The 13201-nt window shown below is 37.8% G+C and overlaps 2 protein-coding genes across 5 annotated transcripts in view; one reads left to right on the forward strand and one right to left on the reverse strand.

Annotated features, from left to right (window-relative positions):
- The window catches only part of MCMDC2 (minichromosome maintenance domain containing 2), a 121653-nt gene extending 117849 nt beyond the window's left edge, over positions 1-3804 (forward strand). For both annotated transcript variants that reach the window (XM_016960224.4, XM_054657354.2), the window contains exon 15: positions 3486-3804. In XM_016960224.4, the coding sequence (XP_016815713.1) occupies positions 3486-3559 (74 nt within the window). In that variant the 3' untranslated portion in view covers positions 3560-3804. The remainder of the gene's footprint in view (positions 1-3485) is intronic.
- Positions 1-13201, reverse strand: part of PPP1R42 (protein phosphatase 1 regulatory subunit 42) — a 66985-nt gene that overhangs the window by 23027 nt on the left and 30757 nt on the right. For all 3 annotated transcript variants that reach the window (XM_016960234.3, XM_063816357.1, XM_003951274.5), the window contains one exon: positions 1270-1387. In XM_016960234.3, coding sequence (XP_016815723.1) covers positions 1270-1387 — 118 coding nt within the window. The remainder of the gene's footprint in view (positions 1-1269; positions 1388-13201) is intronic.

The following is a 13201-nucleotide window of genomic DNA, read 5'->3' on the forward strand; positions in this document are numbered from 1 at the left end:
TACATACTTTAAAAATATACTATAAAGATAAGGAATGAAAATTCCAAGTCTTTTATTGTAATCTCTTCTTCCTCATGTTAATGTCCCAAACAGAGCTGAGGAATGACTAGGAAACTATGCCTCCGTTAACCTGTCTCCATCTCATTTTTAGCAAATGATCTTTTTTTTTTTTTTTTTTTGAGACATTGTCTCACTTCGTCACCCAGGCTGGAGTGCAATGGCGTGATCTCGGCTCACTGCAACCTCCGCCTACCGGTTTCAAGCGATTCTCCTATCTCAGCCTCCCGAGTAGCTGAGATTACATGTGCACACTGCCACCCCTGGCTATTCTTTTGTATTTTAGTAAAGATGGGGTTTCACCGTGTTGCCCAGACTGGTCTCAAACTCCTGATCTCAGGCAATCCACCTACCGCGGCCTCCCAAAGTGCTGGGAACACAGGCGTGAGCCACCGCGCCCGGCCTCAGATGTTCTTATTTGAAGTTAATAGGTGTGAACATGGTTGAAGACTGGGAGCCAGGTAATGAATTCAAGATTATAGAACTATGAGATTTATTTCATTTTAATAAGTTTCTCTCAATACAAAATTTGCTTCCACTCATGCTAAGTAAACCAAATATGTGGATTGTCACTCTATTTGGTGAGGACTGGGTAACCTAAAAAACATAAAATGACTCCCATAGCCTTCGTGAGAGGTCACTGCCCATCTTTCTGATGCTGTGTCACTTGGTCACTATTAATCGAGTGTTTCTGTCCATTTCCCCCAGTATGGTGCACATTCAGGAATGTTATTTGTAAGGATCTCATAAAGGGTCTCGTCACCCAGCTCTCCTATCAAACGAAAGGGATTCCTGTATGTTCTTAGGGTAACATTTGGCAAATGTCAAGCAATGAAAACTTTGATCAATTTTATCTACAGAACCAAGAGCTAAGGAGTCTCTTGGGATCATCAAAGGATTTGTGCTAACGAAAGTTTGGCAAAAGGTCAGCAAATTCTACACATTTATGACTAACCATTTTTATTGGTAATAGCAAAATATCCTTCTTAAGGAATAAGTATCAGGTGCTTTCATTACTTCTGAACAGCAGATGTTTTTCATGCTTTATTTGTCAATTTTAACTTTTGCTCTTATTCAAAATATTGAATTTAAAGTTGACAATTTTCACAGATCCAGATGTCAGATTTATATTTCTGAAAGCTTGCTGGTAAAATAACCAAAAAGTTAACTAGGTGTCATTCTCTTAAAAATTATATTAATATAAATATGTACCCAGTGATTTGGACACCAATATCAGTCTGTCCCTGTATTTTGGTTTGAGACAAACAGGATTTCCATTTAGATCAATTTTCCACAGCTTCATCAACTTGTTCAGTAAAAACTCCAAATCCTATAATTAGAGAAGAAAAAGCAAAGCACAAGCATTTCATATTTACCAATACTTCTAGCATGTCAGTTATTGTTTTTAAAGGTAATTACTGCTTTCATGGAGTTCTAGCTCAGAGCCAGGTACTTAGAAGGTGCATAATAACTAAATTTTGAATAAAACAATCTATACTGATAATAGAAGGCACTGAAGATGAGGCAAAAAAATGAGGTCCTAAGTTGAGGGCCACACAACTGTTCTCTGTCATACTCCCTTAAATGGCCCCCACTCCAGCTCAGAAAAAACTTTTTCCTGCAGAAGATGCCCTATTCTTAGTGTAGCTCATAGAAGTTTACAGATTAGGCAATTAAGGGGTAGTGAGTAAGCAGTCCCTGGTGATTGTAAGGAATGTGTGTTGTTGCTTTTTATTTTACAAAGAATGCATATTCATTTTTTAAGTGTTAAAAAAAAGACCAAAAAACAAACACCTACCAAAGGGAAAAATGGAAGAAAGGGGGAAAAAATCATTTGTATGCTTATCATGCAAAGATCACTTTTAATATGCTGTTATGTATCCTTCTAATCTTTTTGAGCATAGGGACTTTCGGGAGGGTACATATTTTTAATTGTCATAATTGTACTGTGAGTACAATTTTGTTTTACATTATATCATAAATATTTGCATGTTTTTATAGCTTATAAGAAGAAAATCAGCTAACTGATAGTTCAAGGAATAATAAAGTTATTCCATGGTCTACAACCCAAATAAATGTAAGGAAAACAGATTAACAGAACTTAAGAACTAACTGTCTCAGTTTGCTTTTTTCACAGCATCTTTGTCCCTATTTGGGTTTCTTTTCCTATCCAGTGTCACTCTTTCCTCAGTACTTTGTCTGTTATGTCTTGCTTTCTCCCCTTCCCCGCTTTCTAAAAAGTGTATTTTATCTTAACTGCTACTTAATGATAATGAAGTACACTTTGAGTATTTCTTAAAAGTGGCCAAAGTTCTGTTCTTTATTTTTCTTTATTTTTTCTGTTCTTTATTTTTAATATCAGATACATTTAATCTGTAATGAATTACTCAACAAAAGTAGTGCACATAGCTTGGCTATTGTGAATATTGCTGCAAAGAACATGGGAGTGCACATGTTGCTTTTAAAATAGTAATTTCACTTTCTTTGGATATATACCCTAAATTTAGTCTGCACTAGACTTTGAGGGATTCCAATAAGTAATTTATGTGAAAATATAAGACATTGTTTTTTTAAAAATAAGGCAATCCTAAACTTCCTGGCACTGCTGCTTACTGTGTGACCTTAGGCAAATATATGTCTTCATCTATAACTTGAGGTTAATTAAGATTAGTTGCCATGGCATATAAAGTGCCTGGAACAAAGAAAGTAATAAATGTGTCAGTTCTCTGCCTGTTTGCCTGCCCTGCTACCTCTTAACTAATTCCCTTTCTCTTAATTTTTGTCAACAGAGAGCGAAAACATTTTAAGTAAGGAAGAAGAAACTTCTTGACCTATTGACAAATAAGTAGTTGACTTTTTATAAGAAAGTTATCTTCATAAATTATAACTTCAGCCTTCAGTTCTGGGCTCTGGAATATGCCTTCCCCAACAGCATTTGTTTGGCAGGGTTTAATACAGCCGTAACTATCTTATTTTACGTGAGAGTTACATTGTATTTCTCTTACTCTAAAAACCTATAAGGAAGGGATTATGCATCACATTTTTTACAGTGTTGAATGTGATGCCCATCATCTAAAAGTTAATACAAACACTTAGAGAACGTTAAATTAATATAGATAAAAAGAGTGCTTAGAGTTTTGTTAATTGTTCTTTACTTGATAAATGACCTTCGACATACTCCCTCCAGTGTATGTTTATTTAAGACTAAACTAATCCTGTGCTGAAATACGATTACCCTTTGGATACGCTCTGGTTGTTCATTGCCTTCCTGTCTTTAATAAAAAGCTTTCACTTTCCTGCTCTTCAATAAGTTACTAAAGGAAGCAGACACTTTTCTGGACAGTCTCTATTTGATAAATGATCATGTCATGCTATCACTTAGAGGAGTGCTGCAAAATACTAAGGAGCAAATTCTATTTCCCCTGCAGGGCTGATGCCTAAGCTCCTTTCTAGGCGTCTGCAGCACAGCAATGCTCTCTCTACCATTAATGATGACCGCTGATGAACCTGTATTTGACCAGCATACTCCAATCTTTATCGGAAATGTCTGGACCAACCGTCCTTACTAAATCTAAAGACAGCCATTTGTCATCCCTCTGACTGCCTGTCATCATCTGCCTGGGAAAATCTATAATTTTTGGCTTGTTCCTGACTCAACTGTGCAATGAATAAATTTATCTTTGGGTCACTCTGCTTGTCAGGATCAATATTGAGCAGAGGTTGAATAAATTAGAAACTGAGAAAACATGACAGGCCGTAGAAGTTTGTTCATTTGTGTCTTATAAATCAGATATTTAGTTCATATAAGAGGCAAACATGTCAAATTTTTTATTTCCCTCATTCATACTGAAGATTCTATACCTCATGATAAATGGTCATCAGAAAACCAATGAAGTAAATCACTAATATATCTGATTTTGAGATGAACTTTTCAGATCATTGTATTGATTTAGCAAACTTTACAGACTTAAAAACTATAGGTAAAGATTAAACTTTTTTTTGTTCTTCAAGTTTTATACATTTTTGGAGCCATGATATTTAATTGACTTAATAGTGTCAGCAAGCTATATAATGCTGGCCCTAGTGAAGTTCATGGCTCAACTTAGCCTCATCAGGCTACTTGTACAAATGCAAAAGTTTTATTGTAAATTGTTGTTAAACTATCTAATAATTTTTATACATTGATGAATATCTGTTTAAAGGAGGTACAGGAAAAACATGCAAAGACATGTTAACCAAAAGTAAATGTCATTTAAACTAGAGCCCTGTAAGTTAAAGGAGTTTCTACACTATGGAGTATTGTTTGGCCTAAAACCTCTCTTTCGCCTTCTCTTCAGTGGTTGACCTTGCCACCAATTTTACTGGGGAGAAGTGGGTCATCCATCCACCAAGTTTTCTCAGTTATCTGCCTTTGATTTCACACTTCCTCTTCCATTCTTCTTTTCCACTTTTCTCAACAAAGGAAGAGTCACACCTCTTTCCCCAGGTTAAGTAGTTCTTTTGTTCCCAGCCTTTTCTTCCTGGGATCTTCTCTCCCTTCCATTTCCATTTCCAGTATCTCCCTCTTATCTGGAGTTTATTTTATCTCTTACCTACCATTGCCAAACTTCTTGAAGACTGATCCAGACTAATGCTTCTCAAACTTTCATGTGCTTAAGAATCCTGAGTGATCTTATTTAAATGCAGGTTCTGAGTTGTTAGGTCTGAGACAGAAGCCGAGATTCTGCATTTCTGCTGCTGCTGCTGGTCTAGGTCCCCACTTGGAGTTGGCCTAGTCTACTGCATGGCTATAGTGTGGATAACAGCTGGTTGCTTCTTCAACCACTGGGCACTCCTGCAATCTGGTGCCACTGAAAAGGCATTGCTAGCCTTATCACTGATCCACACATTGCCAATCACATACTTTCCCAGTCTCAATTCTTTGGAATATCGTACCCTGGTCACCACTCCATGGCTTTGTGATTCTACATTCTTGCATGGATCCTTCATGAATCTCTGACTCCACAAGTAACAAACCTCTGACTACAGAAATCCCCAATGTATGAAAAGGCTGTTTCATACATTGGGGAAATCTCTATTAAAGTTTCCACCATCTCTCACTTCCTAACTAACCTGGCCTCTTCCAATCTGTTCTTCATATTGTAGCCATGTGGATCATTTCAAACCGCTAATCTCAGCCACATACCGAGAACTGAACATCTAACTAATAAAACATCTAACTAATAGAAGCAACTACTAATAAAACATCTAACTAATAGAACAGCTAACTAATAAAAGCAATGCTATAAGAACATCTATGCAGTGACAGTCTTCCCCATAATGCATCAGCACGTTTCCAGAGAGCGAGAGCTCTCACTGGGGAGCAGGAGCATATGTCCCTGGTGGGAGAACCTTGGGGACCAATTCACTTGACTCCTTTTCTATAATCTATGTTTATTCCTTTCAAACAGTGTTTGTTTCCCTTCCCTGGACCACAGCAGAATGTAAAATCACAGCTAGAAAAAAGTTTGCCTCCTGTAACCCATTGCCTTCTCTATTTATACTTAGACCCTTTATAGAAAAAGAATGGCCACATTTATGATAATAGTCAAACTTCTGTTACCCTAAAGAAAGAGAGGTCATCTATTCACAAGAGGAAGAACCAAATTATGTGGGAGGCCAAGCTGAGCATTTCTTTGTACTCTCTCCCCTCCCGACTATAGGCAATCTTGTCGATGATAGTAGTTTCAGTGACCACTTAATACACTGAAGATTCACATTTATTTATCCTCTGAGCTCTGGCCTCATATGTCCAATTATGTACTTGACATTTTCTCTGGAACATTTCAAAGGCACTTCAAACCCTACACTACCAAAACTCATGATCTCTCAAACTTGACTCTTGACTTCTTTATTTCTCATTGTGCAAGGCAAGAAGCCCAGGAATCACTCTTGACCTCTCCTTCTCCCATGCTCCCTATATCCAACTCACAACCAAGTCTTATCCACTTTACTTCCTAAACAGCTCTCCAATCTGTCCACTCCATTTCCATCCCTACCTTATTAAAGTCTCCATCATCTCTCACTTTGTAACTAGCCTGGCCTCTTCCAGTCTGTTCTTCACACTGTAGCCATGCAGATCTTTTCAAACCGCTAATCTCCAGTTACTTCACTCCTGGCTTAAACACCTCCATTGGCTCCTCATTGTTCTAAGGATAAAGACAAAACTCTCTTTCATGCCTATGTGGCCCATCTACCCGCTGGCCTCTGCACTATGTTCCACCTTCACTATCTCAGCTTCTTATCCCTCATATTTGCCATGCTCCAACCTGCCCCAGGACCTTGGCACATGCTGTTTTATTTGCCTGATAAATGTTTCTTTTCTCTCAGAGCTCAGCTATCCCTTCCTTAGAGAAGCCTTTAGTGACCTCTCTAACTAGGACAGATCCCTCTCTTATAATAGGCTTGCAGAGACACATACTTCATTTTTGTGGTACTTGTGCAATTTTATATTTGTTTTGGGATGATTATGTGCTTAATGTTTCTCTTCCCCTGAATGTTGAGAATTCTTCAAGGCCAGGGATCATATCTGTTTTCTGCTCACTTTTGTGTCCCCCATTGTCTAGCAAGTACTGCCACATAGTAGGTGTTTTCAATGAATGTATAAGAGATGAATGAATGAATGAATGAATGAATGAATGAACAAGAGAGGGGCAGGTGACCTAAGGCTAGAAGCAGGACAGGAATTATAGGGAGAAATAAGATGGAACCATTTTTGAAGAAGTTGCTAATTAGAGGTGCTGCAGACATGGAAAGAGAGAGAAAAGAAAGACTATCTTCTCTTTTCTTCTATTTCCTCCTCTGTCCCTTCTCTCCATTTATATATCCTCCTGTCTAGAAGTCCCTGCCCTGGACCAGTTTTGGATTAAGGAATAGCAGAGATGAAGGCAGAGTTAGAGGATCTTGGTGGTAAGGAGTCCTTGGCAGTTGTGGGTCTAAAGATGTGAGGAGAGGAGAGGGAATGAAATCTCAAGCAGCAGGAGGGCCAAAAGTTGCTTGGCTACCCAGCTTCTTACAGGTAGCATCTGTAATGAGGCATATCCTGTGCCTCAGCCTCTAATGCAGCCACTCCCTTGTGGCTCTAGGACCCTCAGTAAGCTAGGGCATGGCATTGTTTCAGAATGCTTATATTTCCTGGAAACCCAGTTCTCTCTTTTCTTTCCACAGAGCTCAAGAATTTCAGTCCCTTGGTAGCACTTTTCCTTGCTACATGTGTTCCTTTAAATATCTTCCTTTCTCACTGCTCAAACAAGAATCTTGGTTGAAAGATTCAAAGTTGTTTAACCATCCTAAGGGATCATTATTTTTTCATATTTTCTTAAAGTAGTCACTTACAAAATGTGTCTTCTATGCCAAAAGATATATAAATTCAGTTTGATGGAACAAGACTACAAGAAGACAATTTGTAGATACACACAAATTGCTAACATGCTTTAGTTTATAATACTTCGCAAAAATCTATCTGCAATATTGATTAACAGGACTTTCATAGTATGGAGTAATCTATTACAATATTTATAATAATACAATGGTGTGACTAAGGTTCCTTTTAAAAACATTTGAATATTAATTTTAAATTTTGAATATTTACTTTTAGAGATAATGGTAAATTATCAGCAAAAGTAATAACTTTAAAATGATAATTTCCTGTGTAAGAACTACACTAGTTATTTCCTGTATTTTCTGTAGGCACACTTAAGGAACTTAGGTCCATATAAAAGCAGCTGCTCTAAGTGCTGAAAACCTTGGGTAATTACAGTGGTTTTGTTAGGATTCTCTAATGATGTCCATTTCTTTTTCCCCATGGCACAAAGCTGTCTGTTGCTGACGATTCAGGATGGATGTCAGTGACCTTATATATGGCATGAGAGATTTTTCGCCTATAGCACAGGGTTTGATGTCAGTAGCTTTTGGACAATGTCAGTGAACAAAAAGAAGGAAAAAATTAAAGCCAAATATAGAGATGCTGCCCAGGAATACATAACAGAAAAACGAGTTAATATTCTGATGCTAGGCTTCAACATGTCCTTTGACTAAGCCTTCAGAAGATTATTTAAAATGACCCACAAAAAGCACATTTCAAACATATCCTGGGCAATGTCTATATTCAGAATGCCAAGAAGCTGTGTCCAGGCATTTTTAATTGTTTGTGTCTTCATGGTGGAAGTAAAAGAACTTAAGATTTTATTCTTACTCCTTGGATATCTTCACTCTATGGGAGGGAAAAGCAACTTTTGGTATATACCAACAGCTGGAACTCAGTGAATGGTTTGCATTCCTTCTCCAGAATATTTTTTTGTGCCCTTCTTCATTTGTTCTATAAACATACAGTAGGTGCCTGCTATGTGCCAAGCACTGGGCTGGGCTCTGGGTAACCCTGAAGTAAATAAATCAAAATTCCTTGCATTCAAAGCTACTCAGTCTAATGAGGGATATGGTGATACACAATAACAAGGTTATATTGATCAAGTTTCCTCACCAACCATTCTCTATTTAAATTATGTTAAAAAATTAAAGTGAGATAATCAACACAGTTAAAATATCAAATAAGATCATAGGGTTTATAACAAAACTTAAAGAGTATGTCAGGGCTTATAACAAAACCACTTTCAACTTCTTCAGCTATTTCTACACACATTTATGTCCACATTTCTAAATAACAATGGCTATTTTTGATTTTTAAATCTTAGATATTTATCTACTAAATTTCTACTATGAAACATGATGATTTAATTCTCATATGTACTACCTCCAACCCCTACTACACTTCCCTTCTCCCACTATGTCAGTAGAGTTATACTAACATTGTTAATTAATTTTCACTGAGTGTCTTATTATTATTATTATTTGAGACAGAGTCTCACTCTGTCACCCAGGCTGGAGTGCAGTAGTATGATCATGGCTCACTGCAGCTTTGACCTCCCAGGCTCAAGCGATCCTTCCACCAAAGCCTCCCTAATGGCTGGGACTCAGGCATGTGCCACCATGCCTGTCTGGTGTTTCTGTATTTTTTGTAGAGATAGGGTTTCACCATCTTTCCCAGGCTGGTCTCGAACTCGTGAGCTCAATCAATCCTCCTGCCTTGGCCTCCCAAAGTGCTGGGATCACAGATGTGAGCCACTGCACCTGGCCAAGTTTCAGTGACTATATTATTAAGCTCAATTAAGTATTCTTCACAGCTAAACTACATAGTACACTAGGATTGCCTCTTCTTTTCCCTAGAGTTAAAAATTGCCTAATTTCTTAGTTTTCTATGTACTTACCACAGTTCAGTCTGTTGCAACATGGGCTGGGTGCCTTCTAGCCTACCGTACAGCTGCTGTCCTAAGACTTACCTTCACTTCTGTGAATTTCCTTAGCTTTTCTACTGTTTCCTAGATACCATGTCTTCCCTTTTCCTAGTTTACTCTCCTGTTTAGGTGGAATACTCAATTTTTATGGGTTGTGCTTTTTGCGTTCTTTTAAAGAAATCTTTATATTTTTTCTAGAAGTTTTATATTTTAGCAGCTAAATTTGGATATGATCCATTTTGAGTAAATTTTTGTGCATGGGGTAAAGGGTGAAGGTTCACTTTTTCTATTTGGATATCCAGTTGTTCCACCATTTGTTGAAAACATTATCCTTTCTTCCATTGAAATATTGGAATTTTTGGCTGGGCACAGTGGCTCACACCTGTATTTCTAGCACTTTGGGAGGCTGAGGCAAGTGGATCACTTGAGGTCAGGAGTTCAAGAAAAGCCTGGCCAACATGCCGAAACCCTGTCTCTACCAAAAATATAAAAAATTGGCTGGGTGTGGTGGCATGTGCCTGTAATCTCAGCTACTTGGAAGGCTGAGGCAGAAGAATTGCTTGAACCCAGGAGGCGGAGGTTGCAGTGAGCTGAGATTGTGCCACTTCACTCCAGCCTGGGCAACAGAGCGAGACTCTTAAAAATCAGTTGACTCTATGTGTGAGTTTATTTATAAACTGTTCTGTTTCCTTAATCTTCATGGCCACCCTATGTCAATGCCACATTGTCTTGATTATCGTAACTTTAAAGTTGTGAAAATCAGGTAGGGTAAGTCTCCAAATGTATTTTATTTTATTTTATTTATTTTATTTTTGAGAAAGGATCTCACTTTGAAACCCAGGCTGGAGTGCAGTGCCATGATCATGGCTCTCTGCTGTCTCAACCTCCTGGGCTTATGAGATCCTCTCACCTCAGCCTCCTGAGTAGCTGGGACCACAGGCATGTTCCACCACACCCAGCTAATTAAAAAAAAAGAGTGATTCTCTAGCCTCAGACTCCCAAAGAGCTAGGATTACAGATGTGAGCCACTGTGCCTGGCTTTTTTTTTTTTTTTTCCAAGAAACACGGTCTCACTCTGTTGCCCAGGCTGAAGTACAGTGGCACAATCATGGCCCACTGTAGCCACGACCTCCAGGGCTCATGCAATCCTCCCACCTCAGCCTTTTGGGTAGCTGGTACTATAGGCCACCATTCCCAGCTAATTTAAAAAAAAAAAAAAACACCTTTTAGAGGAGGGGTCTTGCTATATTGCCCAGGCTGGTCTCAAACTCCTGGGCTCAAGCAATCCTCCTGCCTCATCCTCCCAAAGTACTGGGATTATAAGCATGAGTTACCATGCCTGTGATGGTTTTACCAATTGGTTCTTTTTACGCCTTTTCTTATAAATTTTAGGATTGATTTGTCAATTTCTAAGAGAAAAGAATCTGAGATCTTGACTGGGATTATGTTGAATGTATAGATCAATTGAAAAGGAATTAGCACTTTAAGAATACAGAGCCTTCAACCATGCATGTGTAGGGGCAGGCAGTATATGAGAAATCTCTGTACTTTCCTTTCAATTTTGCTATGAATCTAAAATTAATCTAAACAATAAAGTCTATTCAAATAAAAAAATCAAAACCAGAAAAAAAGTCTATTAAAACAAAAAATCAAAACCAGAATACAGTCTGCTAATACACGAAAATGGTATCTCTCTCCATTTATGTAGATCTTCTTTAATTTCTTCCAATATTTTGTGTTTTTATTGTACAGCTCTTGCACAGTTTTAAAAATGTATCCCTAAGTATTTTATATATCTGATGAAGTTATAAATGCCATTTTAAAAAAATTCATTTCTAGTTGTTCACTGCTAGTCAATGGAAACACAGTTACGTTTAGCATATTGACCTTGCCATTAAGCATATGGCTTTGCTAAATACACTCCATAAGTTCTAATAGCTTTTTGCAGATTTCTTATCATTTTATATGTACCCAATCACATAGTCTGCAAATAAAGAACACTTTGTTTCTTCCTTTTCAAGCAATGTCATTTGTTTCATTTTTTGGCCTTATTGCACTGGCTAAGACAGGTGCAACTCTAAGGTTGAGTAATGTGGTATAGCAAACATCCTTCCTTTATTCTTAATCTTAGGGAAAGCATTCAATCTTTCATCATTAAGTATGTTGTTATGTAGATTTTATATAGATGCCTACTATCAGGTTAAGTTCCTTTCTATTTACAGTTTGCTGATAATTTTTAAAAATCATACATGGTGCTGAATATCATGCATTTTGTGCATCTATTGAGATGATCATATAATATTTCTCCTTTATTCTGTTTGGTGAATTACATTCATTTATTTCTGAATGCCAAAACAATCTTGCATTCCTGAGATAAGCCTCACCTGGTCATTGTGTGTTTTTTTTTTATATATTGCTGGGCTTGATTTGCTAATATTTTAGTAGGGATTTTTGCTTCTCTGTTCATAGGGTATATTGCTCTTTAGTGTTCTTGTAATATTGCTGGTTTGATAACATGAGTTGGGAAGTAGTCCCTGCTTCTCTGTTTTCTTTCTTTTTTCTTTCTGAGACAGGGTCTTACTTTGTTCCCCCGGCCAGCTGGAGAGCAGTGGCATGATCTCAGCTCACTGCAGCCTCGACTTCCTGGGTTCATATGATCCTCCCACCTCAGCCTCCTGTGTAGCTGGGACTACAGATGGGCACCACCATGCCTGGCTAATTTTTTTTTTCTTTGAGATGGAGTCTCACTCTGTTGCCTAGGCTGGAATGCAGTGGCATGATCTTGGCTCATTGCACCCTCCACCTCTTGGGTTCAAGAGATTCTCCTGCCTCAGCCTCCCAAGTAGCTGGGATGACAGGCATGTGCCACCACACCCAGCTAATTTTTTTATTTTTAGTAGAGATGGGGTTTCGCCACATTGGTCAGGCTAGCCTCGAACTCCTGACCTCAGGTGATCCTCCTGCCTTGGCCTCCCAAAGTGTTGGGATTACAGGCATGAGCCCTGGCTAATTTTTGTATTTTTTGTAGAGATGGGGTCTCCCCACGTTGCCCAGCCTGGGTTTTGAACTCCTGAGCGCAAGAGATCTGCTCAGCTTGGCCTCCTGAAGTGCTAGGGTTACAGGCATGAGCCACTGCACCTGGCCTTGCTTTTCTATTTTCTGAAAGCATTTGTGTAAGATTGGTATCATTTCTTTCTCAATTGTGTGATAAAGTGCATCAGTGAGGTTATCTGGTCTTGGAGTTCTCTTTGTGGTGAGGTTTTTATTTGTGAAATATGATGTATTTAATAGATACAGAGCTATTCAGACTTTCTGTTTCTTATGTCAGTTTTGGTATTTATGTCTTGCAAGTAATATGTTTTTAACTAAGCTGCCAACTTTATGGCATAAAGTTCTTTACAACATTCCCTTCTTATCCTTTTAACTGTAGTGACATAGTTTTCATTCCAGATATTGTTAATTTGTGTTTTCTCTGTTTTCTTGAACAGCCTAGATTGTTTATTAATTTTATTAATATTTGCAAAGAACCAGCTTTTGGCATCATTGATTTTTCTCTAATGGTTGCCTATATTTCTATTTCATTAATTTCTGCTGTTATTTTCCTTATTTCCTTTTTTCCTTCGTTTTAATTTCCTTCCTTCAAATTAATTTTGAATTTAATTTACATGTATTTTTCTTGCTGCTTGAGGTACAAGATTAGAGCATTGTTTTAATTTTTCTTCATCTTAAATTTATTATCATTATTGTTTGTATTTTTCCCTCATTCTTGTTGTCATTTTATAATTTTTTTTCTTTTCTACTATAAGCATTCAAAG

This window comes from Pan troglodytes, chromosome 7, assembly GCF_028858775.2.
Source record: "Pan troglodytes isolate AG18354 chromosome 7, NHGRI_mPanTro3-v2.0_pri, whole genome shotgun sequence".
Taxonomy (NCBI): Eukaryota; Metazoa; Chordata; class Mammalia; order Primates; family Hominidae; genus Pan; species Pan troglodytes.